The sequence below is a fragment of the Hippocampus guttulatus genome, chromosome 19 (genome assembly GCF_054856545.1).
Source record: "Hippocampus guttulatus isolate MCC_2025c chromosome 19, RoL_Hgut_1.0, whole genome shotgun sequence".
Taxonomy (NCBI): domain Eukaryota; kingdom Metazoa; phylum Chordata; class Actinopteri; order Syngnathiformes; family Syngnathidae; genus Hippocampus; species Hippocampus guttulatus.
The window spans coordinates 7,697,926-7,714,046 of record NC_141279.1 but is presented as its reverse complement, the minus strand read 5'-3'; the positions used below and the strand labels follow the sequence as shown (position 1 = coordinate 7,714,046).

Here is a 16,121-nt window from a genome sequence, read left to right as displayed (position 1 = left end):
TCCCGAGATTTGTGGCACACGTGCGAATTACAAGTTTCGTGCATGGCATGAAAAACAAAAAAGATTTGTTCATGTCGTCCCCCTGGCTTGCGTATTTTCCTACTGACAAATAAAGTGTGTGTAGCATATGACTCCAAACAAATGGGCCTGCCTGTTTTATTTCTGGAAGCAACACAATGCATGCACGTGCGCATGACAGCATCGGCCGTTTGCCTCCAGACCCCCCCTGAGGGCAGCGTCCACATTTGGAGCATCTTGTGATCCTCTTTAGCTGTCACGGTGCAGGAGGGGGTTTGGGGTGAGAGCTGCACTGGAGTGTAATCAAGGCAAGTGCGTGGTGGTGGTGGTGATGGTGGATAGGGGGTAGGGGCCTAGTTCCAAAATTGTCGCTGTCGTCGTCAGCCTTTGGAGAGGCAGGGGGAGTCTGTGACCACCTGCAGGGGCTACTTGGGGGCGGGGGGGCACCGGGAGGACCCAGCCACTTCATTTTAGAGGTCAGGCCGAATCAGCTGCAGGCACTTTTCACCACACCGACAGCAACAACCAAGTCAACCTTTCTCCCAGTGGCGGTCTCACCAGTCCAGATTCCAGAGCCTCTTTTGACAAAGGCTGCCACCTCCTGGCCCACCCACCGGCCTTTCGTTGCTTTTTTTAAACAACAAACTGCAGACAGCTCGAAACAGTAGTCCCAAAAACATTTTTAAAGCAAATATTTTGCAGGTAAAGTCCGCAAGCTAGAGAGTGCATTGTGTTACGTCAACAGTACTCGCTGTCGCCCGACGTCAGCAGGAAATAGGGAAAGGAATGCAATTAAAGCAGTGCTGTGGCCACATCGTCTAAGAAAAGTGGCGTCAATTTTACTAGATTGGATTTGCGACGAGGCCCATGTCAAGGCACGCCGAGGGCAGCCATCAACTACAGCCTCCCACCGACTCAGCTCGCAGCTTTTTTTTTTTCATTGTTGTACACTAACCCCATCTCGTGGCACTTTATCGCGACTACTACTTGATGACTCGGACTGCTGCATGAAGTAATGCTCGCAATTTCAGGTGGGTTAGCATTTCTCATTTGTGATTCTAAAGTGATGAATATGTGTACCGTATTGGGGGCACGTTTACATGTAATTATTTTATTGTCTTCTATCATTTCTGTCATAGAACTATTGCACATCCATATTAAGCATAGGACAAAAGATTGCTGGAGAATTTCTGGGTGGTGCATTCCTAGATGGAATAACAACAATTGCAGCCTTGCGGAAGTCAACTATATGTGAACATCAAATGTGACATCATGCAAGTATGCAGGAAAACAAATGTGACATGTTAGTATGCAGCTTCTACTCAGTCGAGTTGCGTTCCTTTACTCCCTGATCATGCACTCTTGTAAAGACATCGAGGCTGGCTACTGTGTTGTCTTCTGACACACAACAAGAACAATAGGCCCCCAAACCGAACGAGAACTCTTTGTTGATGTTGTTTACAGTCAAGTGTCGATAATTTAAAATAAAACGCGCTTGGTGACACGAGAGCAGCTGGCTCATTTAGCTGGAGCACATTCATAATGCTCCTTACGGTCCTATTTGGATCTGTCACGTCCAACTTTATACAGAACACCTTTGACGTGAACGCAATTGTTTTGTTTTGGTTTTCTGGTTTTGTTTCGTGCTATCACTTTGGTCCGTATTTCCGCTGTACGGGACATTTGAACAGATTGGCAGCCGCGTGAGCCAATAGGAACCTCTGAAATATTGACACTGACCAATAGGAAAGCGGAGGCTTGTTGGGCGCTCCTAAACGCTTAATAACAGTACAGGCAAGCAGGTAAGTAACACTTTCGACTTATTTGCTGCAAATCAACAAACGCCACACTTGTCACCACCACAAGAGCCATTTGCTCTCAACTTGAAATGTCCCCTCGGAAATAGGCGGACCTTTTTCGCTCACTTTTCAATCAGAAGTCATGCTGCACAAGTAACGGAGGCTTAGTTTCGCTTAGCTTAGCTTAGCCTGCTGTCGCTCAGGCTACTTGGTTACCATTAGCTTCACTGCTCAACTCTTCACCAGTAATCAAACTTGACCCCCAAAACAGCTTGCGGCGACCAGTCATGCCCGTCAGCCACACGCACACGCATACAAACAAAACCAAAATGAAAAGTCCTGCTGGCAACTTGTCGCCACTCAACGTTGGCATGCAGGGGCGCGCCGACAACTTTTTCAACTGCGTGAGCGTCGGCTGGCTCGCAGGCGGCACGGTCTGGGTTCGAGTCTCTCCAACAGGCATCCCTGTCCGGCCTCGGCGTGCCATGACATTGGATGGCGACCAGTTCAATATTTTTCTACTCGAGCTGTGCCCTGTGATTAACAGGCGACCAATCCCTTGTTTGTCATAATGCGTACTGGCAACCAGTCTGGTGATTCTCCAGATGTGCAGTCAATAGTTAGTTTTCACGCGGGCTGTGATTAATTGGTGACCAATAATTTTTAGTCTCTATGTGCCCTGATTTTGCCTTGCGACCAGTCCAGAGGAAGCAAAGTGACAGGATGGACAGGACCATATGACAGCCAGCCACTTAGTGATTGCAAATGACTGAATTTACATTCCTATCTCTTCAGGTGCCCTGCAGACGCTTGTCGGCTAACGTGACGCTTGGGAAGACTTCACAGACGACGCCCAGTCCACAAGCATGGATTTGAAGGTACACCATTAAATTCATGTCCTTGTGTTTTGGGGAGCGTGGGGAATGCTCTCTGCGTGATGGGTGTTCGCCCTCCCCATTTTTTTTTTTGTTTTGCAGTCGTACAGATGTCAATCAAGCGATCAGTCGAGATCTTACTTTGTCGGATGTTGAAAAACAAAGCAAGAAGTAGAAAGTACACAGCTGTTTGTCATTGGAGAGAAATCAAGTTACTCTGAAATATAGTCAGAAACAAAATGGAGTAAAAGTCAAAATCTTTCCCCAAAGAAAGACTGCAGTGTAGGTACCATCAAAATAAAAAAATGCGAAAAGGAAAGTAAAGCCAAAGGCTCCACCCTCAAGTAGGCATACCGTGAGTACAGTAAGTAAGTAACGCGGATTAAGTACGTATTTGTGGTGCTGCGCCGCAAATGTGACGTGTAAAGCCTTTATGTCGTTCATTGTTGTTGTTTGTTTGGTGCGCTCTCCCCTATCGGTGAACGGAGGTACTGCCGGGGGCCGCCTTGCCTTGCCGCCTCCTGGCAGCGTTTCTTGTGCGCACGCGCAGTGCGGCGCTCGTGTGTTTGTCAGCTCAAAGCCGAGCGAGCAGCTAGCCGCCATTTTATCAGCGTCTCTCCCCAAAAGCCGAGAAAAAAAACGAGCGTTCAGCGGCCGCCCGGAGCTCTTCTGGCTCGTCTCTAAGCGAGAATCTGGCCCAGGCTCGGCCGGAGAGGCTCTTCACTTGACCGCCTCGCGGCCCGGGAGGACTCGTTCGACGGCCTTGTGCTGAAATCGGTAAAGAAGGAAGGCGAGCGAGGTTGCGAGTCTGCGAGCGAGCAAGGTGGAGATCGTTGATTCGTCCATTGCCTCGGTCCGGAACGAAGCCGAGTGGCCCCCGTCGGGCGGGCCCCCGGTTACGTTTTGGGGCCAAATTGATGGCCTAGAGGTCGATTCCAGCAGCCTTTTTCCCCCTTGCCCTTGTTCCCCCCTTCCTCCCCTCCCCACCCACCCTCCGAGCGGAGTGCAGGCAATTGTTGGGCGAATTCCCTCGGATAGTGCGAGCTCGTCACGTGGTAGGTTCCTCCTTTTCCTTTGTTAGCCGCAGCTAGCGTCGTCTTCCTGCTCCCAACTTGTCCGCGCCTTCACCGCTCCCGCGCGGGCCACCGCGAGCGAGCAGGCAAGCGAGCGCCTCGCCGTGCGGGCCGCGCGTTCATAGCGTCGTTCTGGGACCAGTTGGCCAAATGTTGCCTTGCGTAATGAGGCGTGCCTGCCTGCCTGCTCGTCCCGGCACCGCTGGCGAGCGGGCAATTGAATGTATGTGTGATCTCGTCGTTGCGACAGCTTTCGGGCTTCTGCTCGCGTTTGTTGCAGCAGCAGCGGAGTTAACGCGAGCCGCCTTGGTGACATTTCTTTTTGTTGTTGGCGACTGGCGCCAACGTGCCTGCGCCCGTTGCGTCAACACCACCAAGACATTTTAGATGCTTGTGGGCCACGAATGGAACGCGACGCGCGTTTCGTTGTCGGTATTTGTGTGCTAAAAGGCGGATTACATAATGTGCTTGGGAAGTCCCAACATGGCGTAGCCTTGCGCCCACTGCAGTGAACCAAGTGGGGGCCATTCGTGTGATGGATGGATGGCGACGCCGTCACGTCGTTCGGTCGCGCACCTTCATATGCACGCAACAACTCCTTTGACACAATGTGCAGCAGACGCCGTGACGTCATGGGGCCTAAATCCACCTACTTAGCAGGGCGCTCGGAGCTTCACTTGCTAGTTTCGTTTCCCTTCTGCTTTACACTAGGTGCTTTTTCGAGCAATTTAGGAGTACATGGTGCTACTTGAGTTGGTGGGACTGAACCTGGTTTTGTAGCTGGACAGCTGACTTGCTGGAGTCTCTTTCCACTCACTATACTGTAGCTCATGTTCCCCGACCGACCGCGTTATAATACATAGTCGTGGGAAAAAAGGATGTGACCGCCTTGTTTTCTTGAGTTTTGCATTTATTTGAATGCCCGGTACCACGACATTTCAGATTTAATGTTTAAAAGCACCCCTTTGCCTGTACAATGCCATCGATATTGACGGAAGAACTGAAGTGATTGTTGGCTGTCAACAAGAAAACATTCCTGGGAAATGGCTACGTTCATTATCTTATCAGTGCAACTCTTCTGACCGTTTTGTTGGTGGTGTTGTTGCCTTTACAATATTTAGCAAAACAAATGTACCATTAATTGTACCAGGCATTTAAAATGAACATTGAACCCCCAAGAAAGTGCATTTTAATCGGTGTCATTGTAAGACCGTTTAAAATGAAATTCCAACATGTGATGTGTCCCAACTTAAGCCCCCTAAAGGCAACATACCGAAAAAAATAAGGATGCGAGGGCCACTAACTTGAATTCATTCAACTCACTAAAATAAATCCACCTACGCAATTTCATATTGTCTATTTGTTATTTTGGGAAAAACTGCTACTTCACAGCTTTGTCTTTAAGGCAAAGAGTTCAGGACTTTAAACTTTTGGGGTGACCGGGGGTTGGCCCTGTATTTTACTCAACGCCAGCCGAAGCCATCTCTGCATTACGAACCAAAACAACGTTTTAAGTTGATATGGTTGACGTCGGGTGGAAACCTCACATCTCCAAAAGTATCACTTTTCAGGTAACCAGAAAAACAACATGTTTGTTGAGCCATGAGCGTTGCGTCATGAAAGCCTTTTTCAACATGTTGCAATGAGTCGTAATGTAAAGACTAAAATAAAGTAAAATACACCTAATTAAATAAAAAAATTAATTAATTGATGAAATAAATAGAATTACATAGCTCTGTGAGGACTGCCCAAAATACAGATTTGTGAAAAATTATGAAAGTAACCAAGTTTGTTGCATAGCCGCAAGTGGAGCATTGTTGCATTATTGCTTCAAGAAACAAGTTGGATTTGTTAACCAGAGGCACTTTGTTACCATTTTACTTTTTTTATTTAGCATCTTTACAAAAGTGTTTGTATACTATTTGTAGGAGTGGTGTTACCGCAGTCCCCCAACTGTTTATTTTTGGGGGCGTGGGGTGACAATCACTTATCACACCTACCTCGACCCATTTTATTTATTTATTTTAACAAACATTGCCGCCCCTGTCAACAAATATCCGTGAAAGTAAATGCAGCAGGCTGCCAAAGAATGGATAGTGGGCTGCAAACGGCCCCCGGGCCGTAGTCGGGTACTCCTGGCCTTGATCGTCATTCCAGTCACATTTTGATGTTGAGGTCAGCGGGAACTAAACCTAGGCTTTCCAACCCTTCTTTACATTCTCAATGTGCACATCTTCTTTGGTGGGACATTTATTCTTCACGGAAAAAGTTGAAACCATCTCGCCCACGAACACATCCCGGCAGGATTTCTGTTTGCAGGCCTGTCCTTCATCAAGAAGTTGAGGTACACACGGTCCGATGGCCGCTGCATGACGTCCATCGATGAATCACCCAGTTGAATTCTTATTCCATCATCGCGACATCCATCGGAATGCCGCGTGTTGACCTGAACAGGCGCATACAGTGCACCAAAAAATGAAACGCTCAGGTTTAGCTCCGCTTCAAGTTGCTGGGAAGCAATCCAGAGTCCGACCTTCGAAATGACGGTTGCTGTACATAAGAGACCAATTTGAATGTATCCATGTTGCGACCGAAAGTAAAGTGCTCTCGTACCAACTGTGTGCACCTCTCTCGTACCCAGGCTGTCCTCCGGGGGGGCAGTAAGCGGGGGGGGTGGAGCAGGCCGCCGTGCCCGTCCCTCTGCACTGCATGGCTGCGATGGCGCCCGCTCTCACCGACGCCCCAGCCGAAGCTCACCACATCCGCTTCAAACTGGCTGCACCGTCATCGAGTTTGTCACCGGCCAGCGCCGACAACCACGCCAACGCCAGCAACATCCTCATCCACGCCGGCGGCCCCCCCAAGTGTAAGGTGGCCCCCGAAGACGCGTGTCCCCTCGACGATCAGCAGCAAAAGCCGCCGCCCCAAGGGGACTCCCTGAGCAAACTCCAGCCCCTGGTGGCATCCTACCTTTGCTCTGATGTGACCCCCGTGCCCTCAACCAAAGAGTCCATCACGCTGCAAGGGGTCCTCATCAAACAGTCGGTCTTGAAAAGTCACAGAATCCTGCCCGGCTCGCTGCTCAACGGCGGAGACTTCCTGTTGAGGAAGCGGCACACCATTGAACTTTCCGGAGGCCAGCTCAAAAGCCTGATGAGCGGCAGCGCCAACGGCGGGGGCCAACCCGTGGCGCCCGTCAACGGCCTGGCCAAGAAACTGGCCGCCGTGTCCGGTTCCGGCTGCGTGATGGCGGCCGTCAACGGGGATAAGCCTCCGGTCCCCGCGCAGTCGCACACATTGGACGCCGACGGCCGGCCGGCTCACCTCGCCGTCAAAGGAACCCTTAACCGCAAGCGTTCTCCAGGAGTTTGTCCAAACGCGCAACCGTCGGCGCCGTCGCCCTTTTCCAATGACAACCACAGCCCCAGCCAAGAAGTGGATTCGGAGCGCGGCGGCCCAAGTCCCGAGCAGTCGGACCGGGAGAGGCCGGGCTGCAGCCGGCGCGGCTCCCCGTCCCGCGCTTCCCCTTCGGACACGCCCGACGTTCAAGTGGGGGAGCGCGCGCGCCTCAACGGCACCCGGCAGGCGGAAATCGAAGGCCGCCTGCGACGGCTGCGAAAGCGCCTGCAGGTGGTCCAGGCCAAGCAGGTGGAGCGCCACGTTCAGCAGCAGCTGGGCAGCTTCTTGGACTCCGCCGTCAGTCGCCTGCTGGCCGGCGGCCGCAAGGACCACGCCGCCGCCTCGGCCTCCGGCTCGGCGCCTTGGAGGACGGGACGCCACTCGGCGGCGAGCAACAGAGACAGCCTGGCCCGCTTCCTGAAGAGCGGCTCGGTGCCGCTGGAACTGGAGCGGTTGTACCTGAGCGGTTCGGCCAACCTGCGCTCGGTGGAGAAAGCCTTCGACTCGGACGTGACGGAGAGCAGTTCCGGCGGCGACTCGGACCTGGAGGAGGAGGAGCTCACCAGGGTGGACGTTGAGCAGCGCCATGTCAAAATGTGAGTTGCGCTGTCGATTCACGCGGCCCGTCACACTGCGCCACGGGCCGTAAGTTACACCCGCACTAGCAATACGGCAAAATAATTTATGCCGTTTTAGATGGTTGTAGTTTTGCCCCTCCAACATGCTTTAAACATTGCGAGTGGTTCAAACACGGCCGAATCACTGACAAAACACGGACCAAGGGCTGCACTATCGATTATTTTAATCATCGTTTCATCTGTTTAGTGTTTTATAAACGCAGCACATGGTTTGGCACATCAGCTCAGCTACATTTCAACAGCAAATTGTTCAACCGGAGCAGAGCATTTCAACTCACGAGAGCATCACGCCATCATCATGCCAAATGTCTGATGCGAATTGACATCGACATGACAGTAATTGTGAACCTTTAATCAACTGCTACTTTAATACACACAAAGGTAGCAACGCATACACACAGAGCAGCTTTGTTGGGGACCTACTCTGAGCTGCGCGCTGCCCGGCACGTTGGCGCAATGTGGTGCTGCGTTGTAGGCGCAAAACTCCAGATGCGCACTTGTCTGCCGTTAAAAACAAACAAACCTCCAAAAGAATTTGCTTCAAGAGCCACAATATCACAGAAGGTAATCGCAGAGGGTGCAAATAGTGATTGGACAGCCTGCTGGGGGGAGGGGGGGCAAGTGCATTTGGGTGGGAACATAACGGAAAAGCGCCAAAGTTGTTTATCAGCGGCGCGAACATGTCTGAGTGCAGGAAGAAACGCTCGCCCGCTGTGACGTCAGCCAGCGCCGCCAGGAGCACTATTTGACAGGAAGTTCCCCTCGCTTGGACTGCAGCAAGGGCACTCAGTCCACTGTGGGAGTCCATTATTAACCAAGGCGGCAACAAAGCTTGACTTCTTGTTTTTGATGATTCAGAACCTGAAGCATTTCTGCATTTCCACGCCTTGATTCAAAAACAGGAGATTTCCAATTGACTGAGTAGGAAATTCAGACGCATCAATTGCGAGTTGTTCATGCACGTCTGAGACCCTGACCGCAAGCAGCTGCAGCATATGACACGGAAACGGGCGAGGTGTGTCACCCACTTGCCTTTCCTGTCTCCTTTCTTGTGTGTTGACAGACACTGTCGCTTTATTGTTGGTGTTGTTGTTTTTTTCCCTCCCCTCATTGTCAGTGACAAGTAGCTTGTTGGGAACGAATGGTTGTCGCATTCAGGAAGCAAACCTTGGAAATAAAATAAAAAAAGCGAGGAGGGGGGGATAAAAGTAAGAGTGCCGTGACGATCTGCTTGTTTATTTGGTTGTGCCATGCGCACGCCAGAGCTTGTTGGAAACATCTGGATGCGTTGGGCTGACTTGTCAATTTGTCAACACCGAGCGAGCCACACTTGTTATGTAACCCCACCCCGCGCCCTCCTTTTTTTTTTTTATAATATGTCATGACTGCTGCAGTTCTTTCCTGCCCACACCCTGTCGGGCTGCCCGCCATAGTCGGCCTTCGCCGCTCGCGCGCACGATTCAGTTCGCATACCGGGACAGCGCTGTTTACATTTCACACCGTTGGAATTGTAACGCCGTTCGGGGCCTTTTCAAACCTGGAAACTTTCCATGCGAATTTGAGGGAATGAAGCGAGGATTTACCATATGGAAGGTGAGCTCTTAAGAAGGCACAGTAACACGGGGGGGGGGGGGGACAATCCTGTGAATTTCACACACCAGAGCGAAAAGAGTGTTAACAAGTCTGCCAAATTTTAACTTAAAAATGGCCAAGGTCAAAATATAAGGCTCCACTCGTTGATTCATCCCTCGTGTTGTTTGTATGGCACCTGCGGTGACCCGTAGAGATAAGAGTTGTTAAATTTGTTCCGTGACTGTGCTCAGAAGTCAAGACTCGTATCTTGCGTCGCGCATAGGCTGGAATTGTGCAGTCAAACGAGAGGCGCAGCTGATTTGAAGCACAGCCTGCGGGAGACGGATTTTTCGGACGAGCTCATTGTTCTCCGCTTCAGAAATGCACAATATTGAGGTAGCTCTTTACAAACGGGAGTCAAGAAACCCATCGCGAGCCAAAAGCTGTCGTCTCGGCAAGGTCACAGCGAGCGCGGCGTGTGGGAAGGTCCGAAACCCAGCAAAATGTTGGAGGGGCTCATTATTGTCATCTAGTACCATTGTAGTAGCTTACACGGTGTACCTTTAAACCCCTGTTGTCACATTGCAGCAATTCAAATGCCCCCTCCTTAGTCACCTGGGGGCAATATAAGACACGACTGCACTGTTCATTGAGATGTCTCACCTCATCAGTACGGCACTAACGGTTGTTTTCTGCACAGGACCATGAATATATATATATGAGTATTGCCATTGTCTACATGTGTTGCTGCACCCTTTGTGTTCAGTCGATTGATTGAGCACAGCAACATAGATGCTATTTAGTGTTAGCGTGAAGCTACCTAGCTGCCTGTCGGCCACAATTGCACAACAGTTCCCACGTCCGACGTTGGCGAGCAGCAGGGGCGGCCCGAAACAAGGTGGAGGCGCTCGCCGTCCTCCGCGGGGATGACCTTCATGCCTGTTTTTATGTGCGCGTGCCAGATGGAAGCGCGCCGAGAGTCGCTACACGCTGGAGAGGGCGGCCATCATCAGTCACTGGAACTGGCTGCAGGCTCACATCTCCGACTTGGAGTACCGCATCCGACAGCAGACGGACATCTTCAGGCAGATCCGCACCAGCAAGGTCAGTCGCACCCTTGCCACCGCATTCTCCAATCGATGGGAAATGCACTAAATTGCCGTTTACACCACATTGGGAAAAAAAAAAAAAACCTCCTTCGGGTGTGCCCTCCGTTTTGTGGAAAGTAGGGCAACGTTGAACTGTTGGACAGTGAAATCAAATGATTCATGGAGGGACTTTATCGTGCATTCTTGCTTCATCCTGAACTTGGAACTCAAAATTCGATTCGTCAAACTTTTGGCAGGGTAACGTACGTGTTTTCGAGTTGCTCAAGAGCACGCCGTCATGTTTTCTTGCTGTCTCCTGTGCAGGGCACAGTGGAGCTGGGAGGTGTCGGGCCTCAAGAAGCCAAGACGGAGCCTGCCAACTCTCAGGTAATATTACCACATTGTTTTTTTTTTTGTTGTTGTTGTTTTTTTTCAGTTCATGTCTCAAAGACGTGCAATAAACGAAGACTTGGATATCAAGCTGTATGCTTTTTGTCTTGACTTTTGACCACCAAGATGCAGCCTTATAGGAGAACTGTGTCAAAGGGCACCGCTAACACTAAACTACAAGAGAAAAAAATATGTGCAGCTGTGTATTACTATATGTGTGTGCGTAAAAAGTGATGGCAATTATGAGATAAGAGTGGAGTGAGCCTGATAATTATTTGGAACCGCCAAGCCACCGTCATGAATGCTTGCGGCTTCAGTTTGAGGGGTTTGGTTGACTCCTCCAAGATGAAGCGGTTTGTTTCGATGAGTTTGCTTATTCACACTCAAACTATTCTCATGCAAGGAAGCGTGTGTGTGTGATTATACGAACGGTTGTGGCTGCAGGAATTGTCTTCAGAGTGTGCGGAGCACGTCGTCACCGCAGAACCTTGGAACGCTCAAAACGGCCAGCCGGTCAACGGCGTCCTCAGCAGGTACTGGCGATGATGAAGATGGTGGTGGTGGTGAAGATGATAATGACGATGGCGGAAATGTGGCGCTGGCAGGGTGGGCGAGAGCGTGGACGGCAAGCACCAGCAGACGACGGACGGCACGTGTGTGGCGGCGCGTACGCGACCTCTGATTGGCTGGAGGCGGCGGAGGCTCATCCAACCCAACACGGTGGCCAACCTGACGGGAAAGGTAACGACGCCGGCTAACCGTCGGATTGTTTTTGATTAGCGATACGAGCGTCGCGGGATTCGTCACGGGGACAAATTCGCGTCCCAGCTGAAGGCTTTCGTTCAGCGACGTGCGTTGTCATCCGCGCAGGCGTCTCGGAGCGGCTGCGCGTGCCGAGTCAACCCCAGCTGCGTGATGTGCGGCGGCCGGCCCGTCCCCCGAGAGGACCCCCAGTTCCACTTGCCCGTCCTGGAGCGCCTGTCCAGACTGGATCTCGGCGTCCACCCCATCCTGTCCTTCCCAGACGGTCGGTTGCTAGAGTTTTTGCTTCAGATCGCCGTTGCTCCTTTGTCGGGGGTTGAGGGGAGAATTTGTTTTGCGGTGTGTGATTCTTTCTCTTTTTGGAATCTTGATTTTATTTATTTTTTGGGTACAGATGTGGGCGTGGGCCTTCGCGTGCAGCAGGCCATGAAGAGCTGCTGGAGCGGCCGGTTGCCGGAGAGGAGCAAGCCCGTCAAGAAGTTCTCGCTCAAACACAAGCTATCGTCATCCAAAGAGAAGCACAAGTTCGCCAGCTCGCTCATGGCAGTCAGTGAGTGTGCGCCGCCGTCGCACGGCGATTGAATCAAAATATCATGTTCGCGTTTAGTCAGTTTCATCTCTTCCCCTTCTCAAAAGCACAAATGACAAAATCCCGACCGCTTTTGCCATTTCTTTCTCCTTCCTGTAATTTCTTCTGGTACCAAACAAACCGGGGTTAGAAAAGTGGCGACGTTGTGAACACTGTCAACTTGTTCCCACGCAAATTGTTGGTATAAGCACTGCGCATCGGTAAAGATGTGCTTTGCACTCACAAGCCCCCAAAAAAAAAATAGATTACTGGCCGCACAGGAAAAACAGCAACAGACTGTGAAATAATTCATGCATGGATGAATCGCACTTTGCACTTTTCAGGGCTGAGCCATTACAAGAGTCGAGCCGACAAATCGAGGACGCCGGAAGCCGCCGCCTGCAAGACGGAGCGACTGCACAGTGCGTCGGCGCCTCCCGGACCCTACGACAAAAACTACAGCCGCAAGAGATTACGAGAGCCCTCGTTGGACAGGAGCGACTGTGAGTAATGGGGAGCCCGCTCGGCCCCGCCCAAGTTGTTCGCGTTCCAAAGTGGAAGCGGATATTTGTAGAGAGAGAAACGGAACGGAAATGGGAGAAGAATTACTGGTGAGAGGCTGAAATTGCAAACTGACCAAACGATTTATCTGTGAATGCGATACCTTTCCGTTCAAACTAGCCTCAATTTCCAGAAATTCCCCTGAAGTTGCCAGCTTGGAATATTTGCCAAATGCCCCCGCTGAATTTCCTTCGGAAACTGAGCAGGACTTTGAGCGGAATTGTTCCATCTTGTGCTTCAACATGTCCGCCCGCGTGCTCCGCAGCGTCTCCGAAATTCTTCCTGGAGTCGGGCGGCGGCGCGGCCCATTGCCCGGCGCTGGCCGGCGTCCACAGCCCCGTCGCACGACAGCTGTCCACATGCTCGGACAACGCCGCGCCGCTGGGCGCCGCCGGCACACCTGTAAGATCAACGAACATCAGACATGTGGGGGGGGGGGGGGGGGGGGATTCAAGCGCCGTGACTGTATGCGTGTGCGCTCCAGCTGCAGCCTGTCAAGAGGAGGCGCGGCGAAAGCTCCTTCGACATCAACAACATCGTGATTCCCATGTCGGTGGCCGCCACCACGCGAGTGGAGAAGCTGCAGTATAAGGAGATCCTCACGCCCAGGTAAGCTCCCTCCCGCTTGCTCGCCACCTGCCGACCGCCTCATCCGCTCACCCGGCTGACTTGTGCGTCCAGCTGGCGAGCCGTGGATGTCCTGTCGCAGCCGACGGTGCCGGAAGAGAATGAGCGCGAGGTGAGTGCCTGGCTTCCCCCCCCCCCCCCCACTTGATTTTTGACCCCAATGGGGACGGACTGAGAACAAATCGCTCTCAAAACGGCAGTACGGTGACGTTTGGAGGCCGACATGCGCTTGCGTGTTTTTGTTTGTAGGTGGAGGACTTGTCGGACGCGGCCTTTGTTCAGCTGCACCAGCCGTATGAGGACCAGGAGCGTTCCCGCTGGACCTGGATGGCGTTGGCGCCGGCCAAGCGGAGGGGCAGCAGGTCAGGCCGGCAACACGCCGACAGTTTGCTCGGTGGGAACGACCACGCACATGGTGTAATCCCACCCCCCCCCCCCCCCCCCCCCACTATTTCTTTTTTTTTTTACTCTCCGTCAGGTCGTACAAGTCGGTGGACGGGCGCACCACGCCGCTGTTGGGCGGCACCAACCCCCCGACCCCCCAGCCGGCGTCCCCCGAGCCCAGCCACTACCCCGCGCTACACGACTACGGCTACGTGCCCTCGCCCCTCAGCCCCCCCAGCCCCGACACGCCCTGCTCGCGTGACTCGCACCGCCTCATGTCCAGCGAGGATACCCGATGTTCCACGCCCGACTTCGCCTTTGAGGAGAGGGTACGACCGCCGCCACCTTACGTCGCCTCCTCGTCCTTCTCGTGTCCCGCGTGAATCTTAACTTGCTGGCACACATGCATCAACTACTGCCGTATTCGAGGGCTGAAGCCTTTTTTTGTTCCTCCTCTTTTCCAGACGGTGGCGCCATGGGAGCGGCGCAATTTCCCACTGGCCGAAGACCCGGCGCCGGAGCCCGAGGCGGACGGCGAGCGCGCCAGGCCCAGAATGCGAAGCCTGTCAGGATGCCGCGCCTTCGGCCGGCCCGACTCGGACGATGGCGAGCCGTCTTGTTGCCACGACGACGATGATGATGACGACGACGGCGACGACGCTGCGCCTGCCGTCGGCCCCAGGCGACTGTGAGCGGACTTGTGCGCTTCCTGTTGTTTGATATTCAAACATCAGTCTAATCCTTTCACAGTTTTTAGTGAATCCGACGCAGATAGACGCGACATGTTACAAGTCTGATTTGTGTAGTAGGCGAAACATGTACATGGACTTGGGGGAGGGGGGGGGGCTTAGCGTTGTTTTGATACGTGGCGTGTACACTTGTAGCGCACGATGTAGCGACTCCTCCACTATGGCCAAAGGGTGTTTTTCTATCCTTTAGTTTGTTTGTAATTCCCATGTACATTGTAGTGGAGTGACTCACAAGAAAAGATGGGGAAAAGTCTGCCCCTCCCCCATCAAAATAAACAGGTACATTTAGGATGCAGCCCCTCCACCCTCAGAGCAGAGCACTTGTTGACTTTGGTTGCTTTCGTTTTCCATTCCCGACATGTTCGTATGTCGCGTGTTCCAGCGTAACGTTGTCTTTGACTTGTGAACCATTCCTACTGTAGGCCCCCAGCCACCCAGTCCCCCCCTCCCCTCCCTCCCCCCTCTCCGGGGGGACCGCACTTGTCCTAGGAGGCGCTACTAACACTTGTGTAGCGGGACTCAGATTATTCAGGCTCTCGCTGTTCCATCTCACGTGGGTTCCTCCCGTCTGTCAACTCTGACTATGCAAAACGAAAAGTCAAAAAAAAAATTCATAGTTTGCTTTTGCCTCAGCCAATCACTGTTCTTCTCTCTTCAGTAGTGACGTCACATGTTGATGTACCTGTTTGATTGTTGCAGCAGTTATCACTATTGTTTGCTTTTTGTAAATAGTTCCATTAAAACATTTATGTTAAACTTGGACGCCCTCTTCATCAGGTTTTGGGGGATTTGTGGAAGCTGAGAGCATTGTAATATTTTTACTTTTTTTTTTTTTTTTTTTTTTAACTATTTGAAAGAGTCCCCAGATTTCGGCCTGTGTCCTCTTGGGATCATGGCGCTGTTGGCTTTTGTTACCACGGCAACTGTAGACCGGATCTCGTGTGGCCTGCCGCCTGTCCGCTTGCTGCTTGTGAGTGTGAAAAACAAGCGAGCGGCCAAGGTATCAAAACTCCATTTTGAGGCACGCGGACACCCACGCCAACACTCGGCAACAGCTTGATTGAAGCCAAGTGCTTCCGCTACCACTCGATGCCTCTGGAAGGTAGTTGATTGCACCTCAGAGCCTGGTTGGGGAACCAACCTTTTATTTTGCCGTTTAAGTCCTAATCTGACTATGCTAGGCCTTCTTTCCAAACCACTGCCAGGGTTATTTTAAAAAATGAATGGGATACATACAGTCGGGTAACAGAACTGGCCCCCCCCCCCCCCCCCCCGAAAAGCTGACTGCATTGTCAACTTTATACCAGTAGAGGGCGCTAACATACCGAAAAGTGGGCGTTTACTGGAAATGTTTGGATTGCGCACAATTGTGCCTGACATTGCCTCACGAAACATTTTGCCCATGATTTTTTGGGGGGTTGAATTGATGGACCCCCGCCCCCCACGCACTTTTTTGACCTACTTTAGGACCATCTTTTTGTCAGTTTTCGTGTGTGACAAAATCTCACTGAATTGGAGCTGCGTCCCTCTTTTGAAAGTGGCGTTTCACCTGCCCTCCAGTCAACGGATGGACGGGCCGACGTTCCTGGCAACACTTTGTCCCATGGGTGAGTGAAAT

General features: G+C 52.0%; 1 protein-coding gene across 3 annotated transcripts; it reads left to right on the top strand.

Annotated features, from left to right (window-relative positions):
• The first annotated feature begins 1,778 nt into the window (after positions 1 to 1,778).
• kansl1a (KAT8 regulatory NSL complex subunit 1a) lies at positions 1,779 to 15,259 on the top strand. Of its 3 annotated transcripts, XM_086138484.1 has the most exons (16): positions 1,779 to 1,820; positions 2,613 to 2,695; positions 6,407 to 7,760; positions 10,337 to 10,478; positions 10,787 to 10,849; positions 11,297 to 11,385; positions 11,458 to 11,593; positions 11,723 to 11,879; positions 12,009 to 12,164; positions 12,527 to 12,685; positions 13,009 to 13,145; positions 13,228 to 13,352; positions 13,425 to 13,482; positions 13,620 to 13,732; positions 13,849 to 14,083; positions 14,219 to 15,259. In XM_086138484.1, exons 3-16 carry the CDS (start codon positions 6,475 to 6,477, stop codon positions 14,444 to 14,446), a joined length of 3,084 nt encoding a protein of 1,027 aa, XP_085994610.1. In that variant the 5' UTR covers positions 1,779 to 1,820; positions 2,613 to 2,695; positions 6,407 to 6,474; the 3' UTR covers positions 14,447 to 15,259. The 3 variants fall into 3 exon arrangements, with proteins under 3 accessions (XP_085994610.1, XP_085994611.1, XP_085994609.1); XM_086138485.1 differs by lacking the exons at positions 1,779 to 1,820; positions 2,613 to 2,695 and adding an exon at positions 3,240 to 3,469; XM_086138483.1 differs by lacking the exons at positions 1,779 to 1,820; positions 2,613 to 2,695 and adding an exon at positions 3,240 to 3,747.
• Positions 15,260 to 16,121: the final 862 nt, after the last annotated feature.

Coding starts and splice junctions, on each gene's coding strand:
- kansl1a (XM_086138484.1), top strand. CDS start 6,475: ATGGCTGCGATGGCGCCCGCTCTCACCGACGCCCCAGCCGAAGCTCAC. Junction 11,386..11,457: donor GTCAACGGCGTCCTCAGCAG/GTACTGGCGATG, acceptor TGGCGCTGGCAG/GGTGGGCGAGAGCGTGGACG. Junction 13,483..13,619: donor CGGAAGAGAATGAGCGCGAG/GTGAGTGCCTGG, acceptor TTTTGTTTGTAG/GTGGAGGACTTGTCGGACGC.